Genomic DNA, 16,292 nt, shown 5'->3' with positions numbered 1-16,292 from the left:
AATAATAATAATGAAACAGGGACATTTTGCCTGTGATTTGCCACCATTTATTTTAATATGATAAAATAAATCTAATAAATAATATTAAAGTCTATCTGAGGCCACTTCTTTATGCGATGGTGCTGGCTATCATGCAGTGTTTCCTGCACACATGGGATGGGATTGATTCCCAGACAGCAATGCAAAGGAAAGCACCTGCTTCCGTAGCAGAAAAACGACACATTCTTGTCTTGCTGATAAAATTCTGGAGACTCCCCGGGGAAGAAGGAGTAAAGCTGCACAGACTCCTCGGGGATTCTTCTCAGCCCTAAAAAGGGAAGCAAAAAAAAAAAAAAGACAGACAAGGCTGTTAATTACTTTGTAGGAATACTGTGAACAAAAGTTTAGTGCTCATAAAGCTCAGCACGTCTGCACAGTGTAAGAGGCAGTCGATGGTTTTTGGGTCTGTAAACCTGTTTTCTCCTTTTGTCTCATGTGTGACAGCGGTGCGTGCAGACCGCATGCGTGGGGGTAGGAATAAATTTGGCCCCATGTACAAGAGAGACAGGGCCTTGAAACAGCAGAAGAAAGCTTTGATACGATCCAACGGTTTCAAGTTGGAGAGCACGGCTCCTCCGCCAGCCTCTCCTCTGCAGGCAGACTACGGCTTCACTGGCACCTTGCACACCCTTCCCACCATCTCTAAAAGCCTGCTCCCCTCCACCCCGAGCTCCATCACTCCCACAGACTACGAGGCTAATCTCTACGGACCCCCGTCTTTGGGTATGGCCATGCAGTCACACGTGCCCCTCACCACCCAGTACCAGTACACAGCCTTTCCCGGAAGGGCGATTAAAGCCGAGTGTCCCGACTACACCAGCTCCCCTGAGACTCTTACAGGATACCCTTACCCAGACATGTACCCCTCAGCCTCGCCGCAACCCCCCAGCCTGCCGCCACTGGTTCTGGAGCTGCTGCGCTGTGACCCGGACGAGCTGGTCGTCCAGAACAAGATTGTGACTCACCTGCAACAGGAGCAAAACGGCCGGGGTCGGCTGGAAAAGCCCAGCACCTTCAGCCTCATGTGTCGGATGGCAGACCAGACTCTGTTCTCCATAGTGGAGTGGGCTCGGAGCTGCATCTTCTTTAAGGAGCTGAGGGTGAGTAGCAAACTCTTTACCGTGTTGAGTGTTTGAAATGAACCGTACATGGTTTCACTTGCAAAACATGTGACAAAGACACAATACATGTACGTACAGGCTCCATGCAGTATTTTAGTAAACCTGAGATCTACCAGAAAATGCTTCATAACCCAAAATTAGAATTTTCATGTGGCGCATTCACCCAAAAAGAATCTGTTTAGATTTGAGGGATGTTTTCTCAGACTCAGCCGCTTGAGTCCCACATTTGCTTTTCCAAGAATTCACAAATAAAAACTGAAATAAAAGATACGAAAGAAAACACATATTGATCCAGTGACAATCAAGCAGTAAAAGCCGAACATTTCTGAAGATCTTTTATGGTTATGTCTAAAATATGCAGAAGTGAAAAAATAAAAGTTCATCACGCTCACAAAAGCTTTTTACAAGGACGGCTGAATCCATTCTTCCTTTGTTTCTGTTTGCTGTTTGCTGCACGGTGCCGCGATGTTACCGTTTCTGAAAAGGATTAAGACGACGGCTTGTTTTAAGTCTGTATTAATAAGTTCACAGGCTTTCAGACCCAACAAACACATGAATGCAATTCAAATGTGATGAAGCTGGCGCCCACGGCTGACTCACAATCCACTCGCAGCCCATTCAGAAAGTGTTCCCAGCACGACTGCTGCTGCTATCACGTTCTCATAGAGGCTCTCACTTGCTCGAATTCATGTGAATGCTATTTCTGATTTCACATTTCTCAAATGTCCTGTTAATTTTTACTGCAGAGGAGAATTTCTTTTTCATAACTCTTAAAATATGTTTTTTTCCTCTAAACGAACAGAAAGAAGTGCTCTATTAAACTTCAATAATTATGATGTATGACAGTAATGACAGATTAAAGCGAAAACAAGGGTCTTTCTAAGGTGTTGAGCAACCAGAACAGCTTTAATTCTTCAAATCTCTCTAAATCTGCTGAAGGGAGAAACACAATTCTGCCAAAAAAATCTTCTCTTATTTGGTCGAGTATGCTGGTGACACGTCATACAGGTGTTTGGTTGGGCTGAGATCTGGTGTGTGAAGGCCAGTGCATAAACCTGATGATTGTGGCCCGTAGATGGGGATAAGCAAACCTAAACCATGGCAGCAAAATGCCTCACCAAGCATAACAGAGTCAACCTTTTCCTTTAATTTGTCACCAGTCCCCATTATTACATTATATGATGTCCTGTTACAGTCAGTGCCTTCAATAAGTTTTTCTTGAAAAATCAGTGTTCCTGATATTGAACTGTTATTTCCAACACTGCGCAGCTCTAAAAAGCTGCAGTTGGAGTAACTGGACTAGTTGGTCTGATGTCGTTTAGCTGTGTAACACAGCACTTCCAGCCTCTTATTTCCTCCTGGTAGGTGATAATATCACACACACCTCAGAGAATGATGATCAAACATCTGTCTGTGTGCCGACCCGTCTGTGTGCGCTGTAAGCTTTAGCAGCGCAGTCAGAACCAAGTCAGAACTCACTGCGCTGCTGCTGATGGCACTGCTGCACGCACACCTCGTATTCTGAGTGAAAATGGAGAATTATTATTCTTTCCTGACAAATCAGACAGGTAACACAACAAAGACAAAAATGTCACCTTCTTCCATAAGTCATGATATGATGTGTCTGTGCTGACGAACAATCATCTGTCAACCAGCCATGGCCAAAGGGATTCTACCAATTAAACAGTTTAACTAGCAACAAAAGGTTGATGCTGTCCTTGGTGTGATTTGGTCCTTGGTGTCTTTTCATCAGATGCAGTTTATTTACTGAGGTACAGTCAGAGCAGTTCTGCTCCTTTCCTGCTTCACACGCAGTCACGTCTAGATATTTACTCCTGGGTCTTGGATGTGAGGAGCCAGTGGTTCATATTCTTGCATGTGAAAAGCATTGAGTGGTTTCCTTATCATGCATACAGCAATTTATGCAGTCAAGTCAAAAACGAATCATGCAAAATTACCAAAAGAAGAAAACACAAGAAAACCTGCAATGATCGTCAGATAAACCTTTCTGTGAGTCCAACCTGCATGCAGGGAGATGGAATTTGAATTGTAACAGTTCTTCCCATTGAGCTCAGTTTTTCTTTCTCCAGTGACAAACACTAACCCCCACCCCTCTCTCCCCCACCCCTCTCTCCCCCACCCCTCTCTCCCCCATTGTCAGAGGCCGAACAGTTTTTTAAAATGTTAAATATAAGAATGTTTTTCCAAAATCCTTCATGGGTTTTGCTCTGGTCTACAGATCCGATGAATTTTAACATCTAATAAGACTAATAAGACGTAACATCTTATTAGTTTCAAACATTAAACACAGTATTAGGCCCTCTGATGTTTTTGTACGATTTTGTAAGCTGTGTGTGTGTGTGTGTGTGTGTGTGTGTGTTTGGAAAGCTTTATTGAGTAAGTGTAGCTCACAGCTTCCAGATTTTATAACATTTTATTCGAGCTCACTGTCCTGCTCAAATAGCAACTCAAAGTATGAACTGAATGGACTAAAAATGATTATTTGTTTCTGAGAACATCGATGCATGCTGATTAATTTATTTTATTGTTACTTTGTCTGTTTGTTGTCGCGGAGACAAAGCTCCCATTGTGGGGATGATGGTTTTTTTGGTTGCATCTTCTCACACTAACACAACGAGGTATCTTTATACTGTGTCTGTGCCTGTGTGAGGGGATACTTGGCCAAACTGCTGCTCAGTCTCAGCAGCACAGGAGGAACACACAGCAGCTCATCATATTTTGTTATCAACAAATATCATCAGAATATACAGTAAATTTGAATATCTGATCATTTTAATCCAGCTGCAGACATTTAATTCTTTCTACTGATAATGTACAAAGTGTGTGTTGGTATACAGTCGACACAAGCACAGTACAAAGTTTTGGGATAAATGGGATAAATATCCTCTCAGTTTTAGTTAAAAAGATGTTCTAGCGTTTGGTCCTGACAGCTCCTCTAAGGAGGTCAGGACCTTGGCCTCCTCACCAGTAACATCAAATCATCTGCTTGGGATCATCTTTGACCAACATCTAAATATTGAATCTGACTAAGCTCGCTAAGCTCATCCAGTCTCGTTTCCTTCATCGAAGATATATCCCCCCAAAATCAAATCTTTACTGTCATTCAATCATCTGGAACTTTAACTGCTGCTCCTGCTTAGCCAGTTTCCTGTTGGTGCAGAATACAGCAGCCAGTCAACAGCTACTCAGGACTCACATATCATACCTATTTGCGTTTTCCAGTTTGGCTGAATCTGTGGTTTGTTTTATACAACTGCTGAAAAGTCATTTTTAAAAATCTTTCCCTCTATATTGCATCTATTTGTAGGTATAGAAGTGTGTTGGAATTAATGTTGGACAATGGTTACAATGTGTCTGCATGTTGGAACATGCATACTTATACATCTGAGCTGAGGAGCACTTTTAACTCTGTGATACACAAATACATTTATATTAATTATAATTATTATTACTACTTCACTTTATGTGAAGCAACAGTAGAGCATTATGCTCGGCCCATGTCTTCAGTGATTGTCAGAAACCCACTGCACTCATGGTGTCACAGAGTCACAAAACCAAAATGTAAATTTTGTGGAAGAAACACAAAAAACAACACATTATGACAAAATATGCACACGCTGGAACATTCCACAACATGCCCATTCCCAGTTATTAATTTACAGCTAGAAACATAATAATGGTCATTTATTCTCACCAATTATCAGTGATATTTAAAATAATGTAAATGGCGAAGGTATTACTGGGGGGGGATACACCTCTGAAGATTAGCATGGGTTACACAAATACTTCATGTTAGTCTTCAAATAATGCAAACTAATTAAAAACTGAATATAAGATACAAAGATGATTTTCTTTTTGCTAATATGAAATTATTTACTCGTACATATATATAACCCGGCAGCAGGAAATCAATGAGAGCTAACCTTAGCCTTCTGTAACCTTAGGCTTTGTTATTTAATATAAAACATTTTAATCAGACTTAGAAATAGTTGTAATTACAGCATATAATTTGTAGCTTTCATTTAAAAGAGCACAAATTATATAATTAGTAGTAGTCATAGTACTAGTAGCAGGACTGCTAGTACATGCTGCACAATTATTTTTCCTGCTTGGACAAACAGACATAATCAATCATGACAGAAGAATAAAAAACAATAATAAATAAGAGTGCTTCTTTTTTTAACCCATTGCTTGGTAGTTGGAAGGCAACGTGATGGTATTATAATATCTGATATATATAACAGTCTTAGTAAGATATGTTGTAAATGCATTTTCAAGCAAGTATTGCTGCTATAGAGAAACCTAAATCTGACAAACAACAGATTTACTTTGGACTGGTTTGGTTCTCACGGACTTCATGAAATGTCTAATTCTAGATGTCAGACTAAACAACAGCTTTCAAAACATAATTATATCGCTTCAGATTTGAAATATGTTCAAATTTGCATTAATGTCTAATTCCCCGTTCATAAAAGTTTTGTCAGGCCATGAACCAAAATACGGAAAAAGATGAATAATGCTGGTTTTCCTCTTATATCCTTATTTTGAAGTGACAGCTTTTCTCACAAGTTTCATTTCCCTGCCAGGAGTCTCCTTTTATACACATCCAATGTACTTGTGCTGACATTTACACCATTTTTATGCACAGTGGACAGCCAACATGGACAGTGAGAACAAAGCTGTGCATATTTTGCCAAGAAAGCCTCCCGCTGAAAGAGCCGTTTCCCTGGGCTGGATAATTACATTCCATGCAGACGATAACGGGGGAATGTCAGCTCTCCATCGCAGCTCTTCTCTGCGCTTGCCTACATTGTTACTAAATTATTTGCAGAATGAAAGCTATCGATTGCTGCAATTTCCCCAGAGGTGGCCTTTGTCTGTCATATGTTTGACCTTCTGCTCACCTGGTGATGATGGAAAACGTGGCTGAGATGCACACAATGAACACAAACGCTACTAAAGGCTGGAAATTTTACTTAAAATACACGTTATTCATGAAAATATGGACAGAAGGCAAAAACTGCATTTTGGAATGACTGCAGGGTCAAACTTATTAAAGATCACATCTAAATATTAAATCAAAAACTTTGGATTAGTTGAATGTTGCTTTCTGGTCATGAATTATTGTTTGTTTTCTTTGCTCCCCAGAGTGTGTGATATATTAGTGAACGTGCACTCAGAGTGTTACCGCAGTACTCCAAGTGTTTCGCTAGTTACTAAACACAGGTGCACAGAAAGCAAACAACCCCCAGGTTTGTTTGAAAAACTGTCATATCACTTCTCTATCAAAGCTCAGAAGATAAATAACTGACTGATTGGCATGCAAGAAGCTCTGCTGCTATATTCCCATGCTTGCACTGGTGCTGCATGCACATTTCTGTTCCCAAGTTGCCACGTTGACCAGAACTGTCAAAACTAATATATTTTCTTAAAAGTCACTAACACCATATTTGTTAGCTGGCAGGGCTGGAAGTCCAGCCTCTGCAACTCAAAATGTAATAGCTGTCTTTGGAAGATCAAGGCTGGAAACAGACCTAGAAGGAATGGTGAAGTACATTCATCATTCTCTACCTCGAGAATAAAGCTGTGTTCATATCAGATCTTTCTGCCTTGCAGTACTTGGGCCAGTATAGTTGCTGGAACGCTTTTGGAACCCTGAACAGTTAAAACAAGGGTTCAGCTGATAGCTGGAATCAAGTTAAAGTGTTTTGAGACATAATCAATAAGTCCTCTGATTTAGATTTTTTTGTAGCCCTGTTCTTTTGTTCTGTTGTCATTACAAAAAAAGCAAAGTTCAATCATATAGCTGTGGCTGTCCAATAAGAAGAAAGTAGCAAGAAGCCCAAATTATTACACCAAAGTTTAACCAGACTTTATTTTATCAATGTGAAAACCAACTGATGACCAAATGAAGCCACCTGTGAGGTTACTGCTGACACAACAAAGTATAGAAATAGAATTAGGGGTTGTTTTTGCTACATTCAGAATCTAGAAAATGTTTGTTTCTAACTTTGCTTACAGCTTTTTTAACCAAATAGGTGATGATTTTTAAAAATTCCTGAACTGCCAACCCGCCCCATCGGTGACCTTTTCCACATGCAACACAGATATCGCTTGGGAAATATCATCACGGTTGGCTGCTCTGCAGAGGAATGGATACAGTATCAGTGTGTGGTTGCGATGTCAGTAAAGGCAGTAGACTATGACAGACCACATTTACAGTTTCCTGTCATTTCATAAAATATGGCCCTCACAGGTAATATGACACTTAACACGTATATACCTGACATATCAGTTTCAACCCAGCAGAGACACAAACATTAAGAATCCATGTGGCAAATGAAAGAAATGCCTTCCTTCTACACTCAGCCTGCTATTTCTGAGCTTTTTTTTGTGGGCCGCAGCTGAGTGTCCAACTTCTCTTGGAGAGGAAGCAAAGGAGGTCGCCGAGACCTCTTGCTTCCTTAACCCCTTCCTTTATCACTGCACGCCCAGACCCCCACCACTGCACCGGTGCAGATGAGTGTTGTGGCAAGATTGCAACCTCTGTGACTGATATATAGCTTCATTCAGATGGACTGTAATTCTGTCAGCTCCATGTCAGATGAATGGGGTCTGGGCCTATTAGCAGCTGCGACCGCAACATTACTGACTGCTGTGTCCTTCACTTTACAGACAATATTGTGGCAGCAGGATTATGGGTGTGATACAGTCGGGTGGGGGGAAACACATATGCACCCATCCCCCAGAGCAGAGCAGAAAAGGGAAAGGTGGGGGTGCTGGAGAGGTCCTAGGTGTTGCTGGGCCAGGATGAAAGGAGAGCACACACACACACACACACACACACACACACACACACACACACACACACACATGTTTTGCTATTAAAAGCCTAATTTCCCCCCATATTCCTTTTATTTTTAAACTAATTGGTGACAGTGGTGTAAATATTTTTCGTCTTTCTGGTCAGAAACGAGCTCAATGTGAGAGCGAGTTTATCAAACAATATGAGATGTCTTTTGTTTTCCACTGAGTTCATCTTTGTTCTTTGTCTGCTTTTCTTGCGTCTGTCTGTCTGCGTTTCCTGAAGGTGGGAGATCAAATGAAGCTGCTTCATAACTGCTGGTCTGAACTGCTCGTCCTGGATCACATTTTCAGACAAGTGCAACACGCAAAGGAAGACAGCATTCTGCTGGTGACCGGCCAGGAGGTAACAACTCCCTCGCACAACTTCCCATCAGCACACCACCCAGTGTGCTCCACGCATTGCACCCAATCCAGAGGAGTTTTGTTTTTACCGTTTTCGTATAAAAATATATATTCACTATGTTTAGCAGTATTCATTTATATTTCACTGGCTGTTGATATCTGTACTAACATATTCTGATCCTAACAGTAGTTCAAATTCTAATGCAAAATCTCCATGCTCTAAACTAAATATAGAGAGACATATGTGTCTCATCAAAAAAACATATCGTTTTTTTTATTTGCCAACAATTATTAGTGAAATAAACTTAACAGACATATAGAAAAAAAGGGAAACTCTGGAAAGGCCGTTTATCCAATAAATCTCTCAAAGTCCAGTTTAGTGTTAAAGTTAAGGCTATTTATGTTTCTTTGTCTTTATTTAATTCATCTTACATCAGTGTTTGCAAGCATATATAATTCTGGTGGTTAGACTGTCATCGCTGTGAGGTGCAGGGACTCTGGAATTTCCCCGGGATCGATATTCTCTACAAAATGGGTGCAGTTAACCTCGGGGAACAAGTAAGCTTTAGTGTTTGGAAAGTCAAATACTTTTACATGACACTGTGGAAAAAATAAAATGTCACACTTATGTACTCAGGGGTGATCCAAGCCTTTGGGTTTTGAATGTAATCGTGTCCCCCGCTCACTGCTGCCCCGTCCAGGGGGAGTGGATTTGTTAGCCACGTGCTAAACAGGCAAAATATCTTCCAACGCACTAACCCGGGATATTTGTCTTTGCTAAAGTCTCATGAATATAAGGGGCAAAGGAAATAACCAGTAGCCCGTGTTGCAGGTGGAGCTGTCATCCATCCTGTCTCAGGCTGAGGGGACACTCTCCAGTCTGGTCCAAAGAGGTCAGGAGCTGGCAGCGAGGCTGCGGGTGCTGCAGGTCGACCGCAGAGAGATCGCCTGTCTGAAATTCCTCCTCCTTTTCAACCCAAGTGAGTCATCTTGTTTGTGCATCATTGCTGCAATACAATGAGGGGATGCATTATGACGACAAATAACTAGCAACCGTTATCGTTGCTTCCATCCAACTTACTACGATGTTTTTACAAACTGCTGATAAGTTTCTCAGCTTAGAGGCTGAAGGAGGAGACACAATACAGACATTTCAGATAGAAAGTCTCTTCTTCTAAAAATGATTATTTAAGTACAGTAAGAGGGAACCTTTTGACCTTTTTTGCAAATAAAACTGTTTTGAAAAGTGTGGACTTATGTGTGTGGTCTGTAAATCACGCATTTTTCAAAGGCTGGCAGATGCAAAAATCAATCAACTTCATGGAGCTGCACGGCCATACTGGTGCTGTCTTTTCTCAGATTGTGAATAGCAACACTGACATCCTAATGAAAAAAATGTCACAATTGCAGATAATCTGCAGGAGCCTTTTTATCTATGAGGTTACAAGTGTTTTCCAAACTGGCCTTTTTCCCTCCAATAAATTCACTTAATTAAATTTCTAGGCTTGACAAAAGCTGATATTAACAAAGACATCCTCCTCCATTGTCCACTAATGGCATTCAAAAGAAGCGTAATGGATGGGTCTATCATTTGATAGCAGGGCCGGCATTCATGTAGCGGCTTGTGCAGATGGAGAGAGCATAAATGTGGCTCGAACAGATTCCCTGAAGTGTTTGCTGTTTAGCGCTGGCAAAGCAGGGAACAAAGAGCTTTTTGAATGAGGAGAGCACTTGTCATAGGCAGAAAATATTTGCTGCCTTTGGCAGTGGCTCCTTTGCTTGCTCTGTTGCTTTCCCTCATCTTCAGAGTCAGGTTTGTCAGGGGTAATTTAATTGCCCTTAAGCAGTTTGAAAAGATGATTCAGAACATTGATTCAAAACATTTAATTACTGCGTGAATGGATTCTCAACGATGAGCTCAGCTGATGCTGAATGCCAGTCCACCAGAGGGCTCGGCTATTGTCTCACATGCACCGCGCACGCATAAAAACACACACGCAGCCACCCACACGCATTCACCTTACTAAATACATAAAGTATAGGTACATCATACACATAAAGCTAGTACTGAAAAAAGGCCATGTGGACATTGGTTGCACACAACTGTTTTTCTTTGGCAGAAACTTAAACAACTGAGTTAAACCAACACAACGTATTCATATTCAGTAAGCCTGTGCATGTTGTGTTGATAAAACGCGACTGAAACATGTTCAGATGAAGTAAGTTGAGCTCTTGGAATATTTTAATTCTTCGCAATTTTGTCATTTTATTTCAACACTATTCAATAACCTTTAGCCCAATACTACTTGGTCACTTAAATACTACATGTTGACTTCATATTACATAATGTTCAACAAAGTCTAGAGTCTGGTTAACATAAGAATTGAATGGATCTACAATGACTACCATCCTCTTTATCCGGGTTGCAGGGGTATAACCCTGAACTGACAGCTCTATCACATAGAGACAAACAACCATTTGCACTCACATTCACGGTAATTTAGAATCACAAATTAACTTAACTCTAATAACTGCACGACTTTTAACTGTGGGAGGAAATCAGAGCGAAACCACTGCAAACTAGGCAGATTGTGGATTTGAACCCAGAACCTTCTTGCTGTGAGGCAACAGCACTAACCACCAATCCAGAATTAACAAAAGCAGGAAAGCTGTGATTTCAAGGCTTGATGCAGAATTTTCTGTACGTTTTTGTCCTTGACAAGTTAAACCACAATAAATAGCGATAGCATGCACGGTGTGTGTGCAGTTGTCCTATAACTCCACTGATTTTACTGCAGCTTGAAATCTCGTGTGATCTTGTGATCTCACTAGATTGTATCAGGTCATCTCAACAAGAACAAATTAAACAGATCCTGCATGATTTAATTACATTCAAGAAAGAAACATGAACTTTTTGTGTTCAAATTACAAGGAAGCCTTTTTTGATGTAACAACCACCCAATTTACTGTTTTCGGTAAACTGAAAAAAGTAGAGGCGGCTGCTCGACTTGCCTGAGATGGATGCCTTCCTCAAACCACGATCCAAAGAGTGCGAGACTGGAATCCCGTGCAGGGTCGCGAGATTTAACGTTGCTATATTACTGACTTACTTCAATCAAACATGATATGAACAATTTAATCTACCCTCTCTGCATATCATGTAGCTTCTACACTATATAGTTACACTTAACTTTAAAGCATGAGGCACTTGTGTTAAATACACGCAAGATGCTTACATAAATCCAAGAGATGGCCAATCCCTTTTTTTCAGTGTATTTATCCCTCAAATGAATGATTTATGAGCGCTTTTAAACCGATTTTGAAATAAAGCCTTGAGTCCTGCTGCACCTTTTGCTCTGAGAGGGAAAAATGTTCTTTTCTTGGCCAGTTCTGGTTGGTCAGTAATGGTAACCTTTACGTCCAAATTTGGCTAAAAAGTGAAGCCAACTTTTCATAATTTAAAAAAAAAATGTTAAAATTGAATATAGATCAGACCAGGTCATTGTGTGTTGCACGTTGAACTTGTATGGCCCTCAAATCACTTGCAACACACGTCTTTGTGTGCTACATTTTTGCCAGCCCTTCCCAACCTCCACCCATCCATGGCCCATAATGGCCCCCACCTGTGCCTGGCTCTGCTGGAGGTCTCTTCCCGTTAAAAGGGCTTTATTTCTCCACCACTATTTAAAATGTTGGGTTGAATCGCTGCTATATAAGTAAACTGTTATACTTGGTAGTGGAGTGGTTCGCACTGATATGGAGAAAGGTCTGGATTCAAATTCAAACCAGGCCCCGCCCTTCGAGTTAACAGGATTGTTTTGTTTGGGTCTGCACGATATGACTCTGCCTCAGTTTGTGTTTCTGATGCTGTTGGTACAACTGCAATTCCAAGGTGAAAATGTGCAGCTGTGGTGAAGATGAAAAACCCTGTATGTATATATATATATATACATGTAAAGCCAAGGTTAACTGACATAACAGAACAATAGTTAGATACTTAGAAATGTTTCTAAATGAAAATGGTCTTTACACAGAGCGCTGCCAGCTATGATCAGTGTGAATCGCTCCATAAGCCTTTACAGAGGTAACTAATTTTCACATTGGTGTGAAAAACATACCTGCAAATCTTTTCTGAAGCAGCTCCCAGTCCTCTCTGGTCCATAGTTAACTTTTGATAATAAAACTTTAGTCTCAAGAAGACAGAAATGTGCAGAACAAGTTATAACAAGTTATTTTACTTCAAATGGCTAAATGGTGCTGAGTCAACGCTCATCACTGTGGTGACCCGTGCAGGGTTTAGTCTGGGGCGTGGTTGTTTGTTAAGCCACCGACATAAAAAGACGAGTTTGTGAAAAAGGAAACATCTGATGTCTTGTTCCAGCTCCACACTGTGCTGATGTACTTCATCCCCAAGTTCACAAAACATTTAAACAGCTTTGATGTTTGTTGGCTTGAATTCCTATTTTTTGACTTTGGAGATGTGCATTTTATACACAACATCCTCCATGTGTGACATTCATGGTGATGGGTAGGGTTTAACATTCTTTATAGAATTTGTTCCGTAGTCTGAACAGGCTGCCAATGTCAAATTTTATATATGAGACAGACTTTGCACAACATCTGCTAGAAAAGCCACATTTCTACTGCAAAAATGTGTCTGTTTACATATGACTTGAAACCCAGCATTAACCAAACCGACCTTGGTCTCCACCTTGGACAGCTCACCGGTGATGTGGCGCATATTAATAAATGAATGATTTCTTTCTGCACTCGTCAGCCAGTTTGTAATTGCTCACACATTAACCTGAACTAACTTTGCTCTCTTTAGATGTAAAATTGCTGGAGAACCAGGCGTTTGTGGAGGGCGTCCAGGAGCAGGTGAACGCTGCTCTGCTGGAGTACACCCTGTCTGCCTACCCTCAGTTCCAAGAGAAGTTCAGCCAGCTGCTGGTACGGTTGCCGGAGCTGCGCTCCCTCAGCACGCAGGCCGAGGACTACCTATGCTACATGCACGTGAGTGGAGAGGTGCCCTGCAACAACCTGCTGATCGAGATGCTGCATGCTAAGAGGGCGTGTGTGTGAGGATCGTGAGCAGGATGCTCCGCCACCATATATTATTTGTCTAGGTGAGAGTGTGTGTGGACGGAAAAGAGCGAGTGACGAAAATGTTGAATGACACTAGACAGGTTCCCCCGGGTCACCTTTTTATGTTTTGAGTTGGATGGAAAAAAAGTTCCTTAAAGTTTGGAATTATAAAGCTGCGTGTGTGCTCACCGGTAGTTTGGAGATTTTGAATATTAATGTTTTCATGTCCTGCAGAGCTACATTAACGTGACCTTATACCTATAAACTGGATTTTCTAACTTGTTTTCAAGCATCTAAAGTTCGACCTGCGTATAGAGTTACATTCTATCTATTTTGAGCAAATATAACATGAATTCCACAGAGCTGCCCATCAAACACTTACTCTTTAGATACACGTCATTCATTGCCACCTTTTTCAATCTGTCACATTCACACCCAAAATATCTTTGTCATATCGCTACCAAATTTTGACAAGGCCTTCAGCGTGAAATTTGCAGTCACATCACTGGATGGAGGTATTTGCTGGATGAGCAAATGTTTACTTTTTACAGCAAATATTTGTTTTCTCTTTCCAAAGTAATATTTTAATATCTGAATGAGACGTTTTTGATCCCAGTATCTGATGCTACATCCTAGATGCTTATCCTAGATTATCTTTATTATTTTGATGATGTCATGTCGTCAGACTAGAGTAGCACTGCTAGAGAAGCCCAACAGACATAAATAAAGTTTAGTTTAAATCTATCTAGATGTTAATATATAAATGCCAAGGCAGTCTTGATAAAAACACATTAAGTGTTTTATCAAACAACAAGAAGAGAAAGTGAGAGAGAGGCAGAGAAGAGAGAGACAAACAAAGCAGGAGATAAAAGAGAGAAACTGTACACAGCGAAGCTTTGGAGCCGACAGGAGCTACAATAGACGCATCAATGTGCACTTGGTAATGACAATGACAGCAAACACGTGAGAAGCACATCTGTAATGTTTGTCCTTCGGCTCAGTCCGTAAAGATGCAGGGAAGTAAAAGTTGCATCTGGTCACATTTGGCTCATCCATGCGAGTCACGTGCTCATTCACACTGGTGTCACTTTTCAACACATCGGGCTGCACGCCATCCAGGAGCGATGCGTCTCCCGCGGATTTTGATCAGATGATCCAAACTTGTTGCTTTCAGTAAGTTCCTTTGTTTTCAGAAAATTACAAAAGGAGGTGAAAACCCACGTCTCAGTAGCCCTCGACTGCTTTGTGCTTCTGAACTGAGGTTTAGAGAGTTTCAGTTTTCCTTGAAAAAACATGATTTGAGCAAACACACAAAACAAATTTGTGAGGACTATTTTCAGCCACCATTGTCCATGTGGTGGACGGTAGCAGGACAGGGGACTGTTATGTGACATGTTAAAAGGAATGTTTGTGTCCTGTGTCACGCTTAAAGGGGACCTGTTCTGTTCACTTAGAGAGTAGCTTTAATTACAGTTACAAGTTAAAATACATTACCCTACTGGATACACTCAAGCTCGTTTAGCCCCGCCCCCTTTAAATGGTGGGTGGAGCTTCTGTGGTCACAGCCAGGTGACCATGTTTGGGATGCACACGTTCAAACGTATTAATAACTGAATTATTGGCAGCTTCTAAAAACAAAACACTGAAAAGTATAATATTGTATTATTGTTGTACCTTGATTTGGTGCTACATAAATAAAACTGAAGTGAAACATAAGAGAAGGATATTAATGAATCTGGTTAAGCTCATTTCAGCTTCACTTAACATGCTTGAATAAATAATTACAGACGTATACGTGTGTGTGATGTCTCCTGGAACAGCGTCCAGTCAGAGGGAAAACATTCAGGCTCACAGGGATTTCTCTTTATTTGACTTCATTATTTGAATGTTTAATATGAACATCCACCTCTGTAACAGGACACAAGACTAAATATAAAATTGGAAACTCCACTATAGATTCCCTTTAAGTGACGGCAATATTTAGAGATATCTGATGACTTTGCTGATGCATTTGCTTGTTTGTTTGTTTTTAAAATTATGTACATAAACAAAAATCAGGTGTTATTCTCATTTGTTGAAATTTGACCTCCAATTTTCAGGATAAATAGTTAATTTCTTTATTCAGCCTTAAGAATGTTAGAAGTTATTTATCTTCATTCTCCGCCCACTGCTCCATTCTGATGACATCATCACGGATGTTGGTGACAGTGCTCAACGAGAGCGGCACGACAAAGCTAGCTTACAACAAGCTGTACAGCTGACCTGTGGTTGTTGACGTGTTGCTTAGTGAGCATTTCTCTTCAGATTTAGCGAGCACTACGTGAAAGAGCAACGTGTGCAACGACTCGCGGAGCCAAACTTTGTACCACAAAGAATAATGACAGCGTGCTTTAAACCGAGGCAGTCGAGCATCCACTGCATCGCAGCCCTGAGTTTGCAGCATCATCTGTGGCACTTCCTTTGTTCTGTTCCACGCTGGGTTAGGGTCTCACACAGTCAGAGTGACAGTGAGAGTTAAAAACAGTCAAATGTTTTAATGTTGTGCAGCTGTTTAAGATCATTTGTTATTGGTCCACTGATGTGGGCGTCGACAATCACTCCTCCAGCCTTACCTTTACGTCTGTCACACCACCTGCACACACGCACACACACACTTAGTGTTCCAATTGAGATAGTTATGTGTACTCACTCTGTATAGTATATTTATGTTGTGAAGTGAATATCTGCTGCAAGATAAAGATACATTTCAGCACAAAAACGTTCTCTGCTTTATGTTGAGGTCAAATTGCTACTACTGTGGAGCTGATTCTCTTGTTT

The 16,292-nt window shown here is 40.9% G+C and overlaps 1 protein-coding gene across 1 annotated transcript in view; it reads left to right on the top strand.

Moving 5' to 3' along the window:
* Positions 1-15,267, top strand: part of LOC102201999 (nuclear receptor subfamily 5 group A member 2) — a 17,757-nt gene extending 2,490 nt beyond the window's left edge. The window contains exons 4-7 of the mRNA XM_005733608.2: positions 484-1,139; positions 8,272-8,391; positions 9,223-9,370; positions 13,219-15,267. Of these exons, the coding sequence (XP_005733665.1) occupies positions 484-1,139; positions 8,272-8,391; positions 9,223-9,370; positions 13,219-13,472 (1,178 nt within the window). The 3' untranslated portion in view covers positions 13,473-15,267. The remainder of the gene's footprint in view (positions 1-483; positions 1,140-8,271; positions 8,392-9,222; positions 9,371-13,218) is intronic.
* Positions 15,268-16,292: the final 1,025 nt, after the last annotated feature.

The sequence above is a fragment of the Pundamilia nyererei genome, unplaced genomic scaffold, assembly GCF_000239375.1.
Source record: "Pundamilia nyererei isolate P.nyererei 1_Seehausen unplaced genomic scaffold, PunNye1.0 scaffold00053, whole genome shotgun sequence".
In the NCBI taxonomy this organism is placed as follows: domain Eukaryota; kingdom Metazoa; phylum Chordata; class Actinopteri; order Cichliformes; family Cichlidae; genus Pundamilia; species Pundamilia nyererei.
This window is presented reverse-complemented; position numbering and strand designations above follow the sequence as displayed.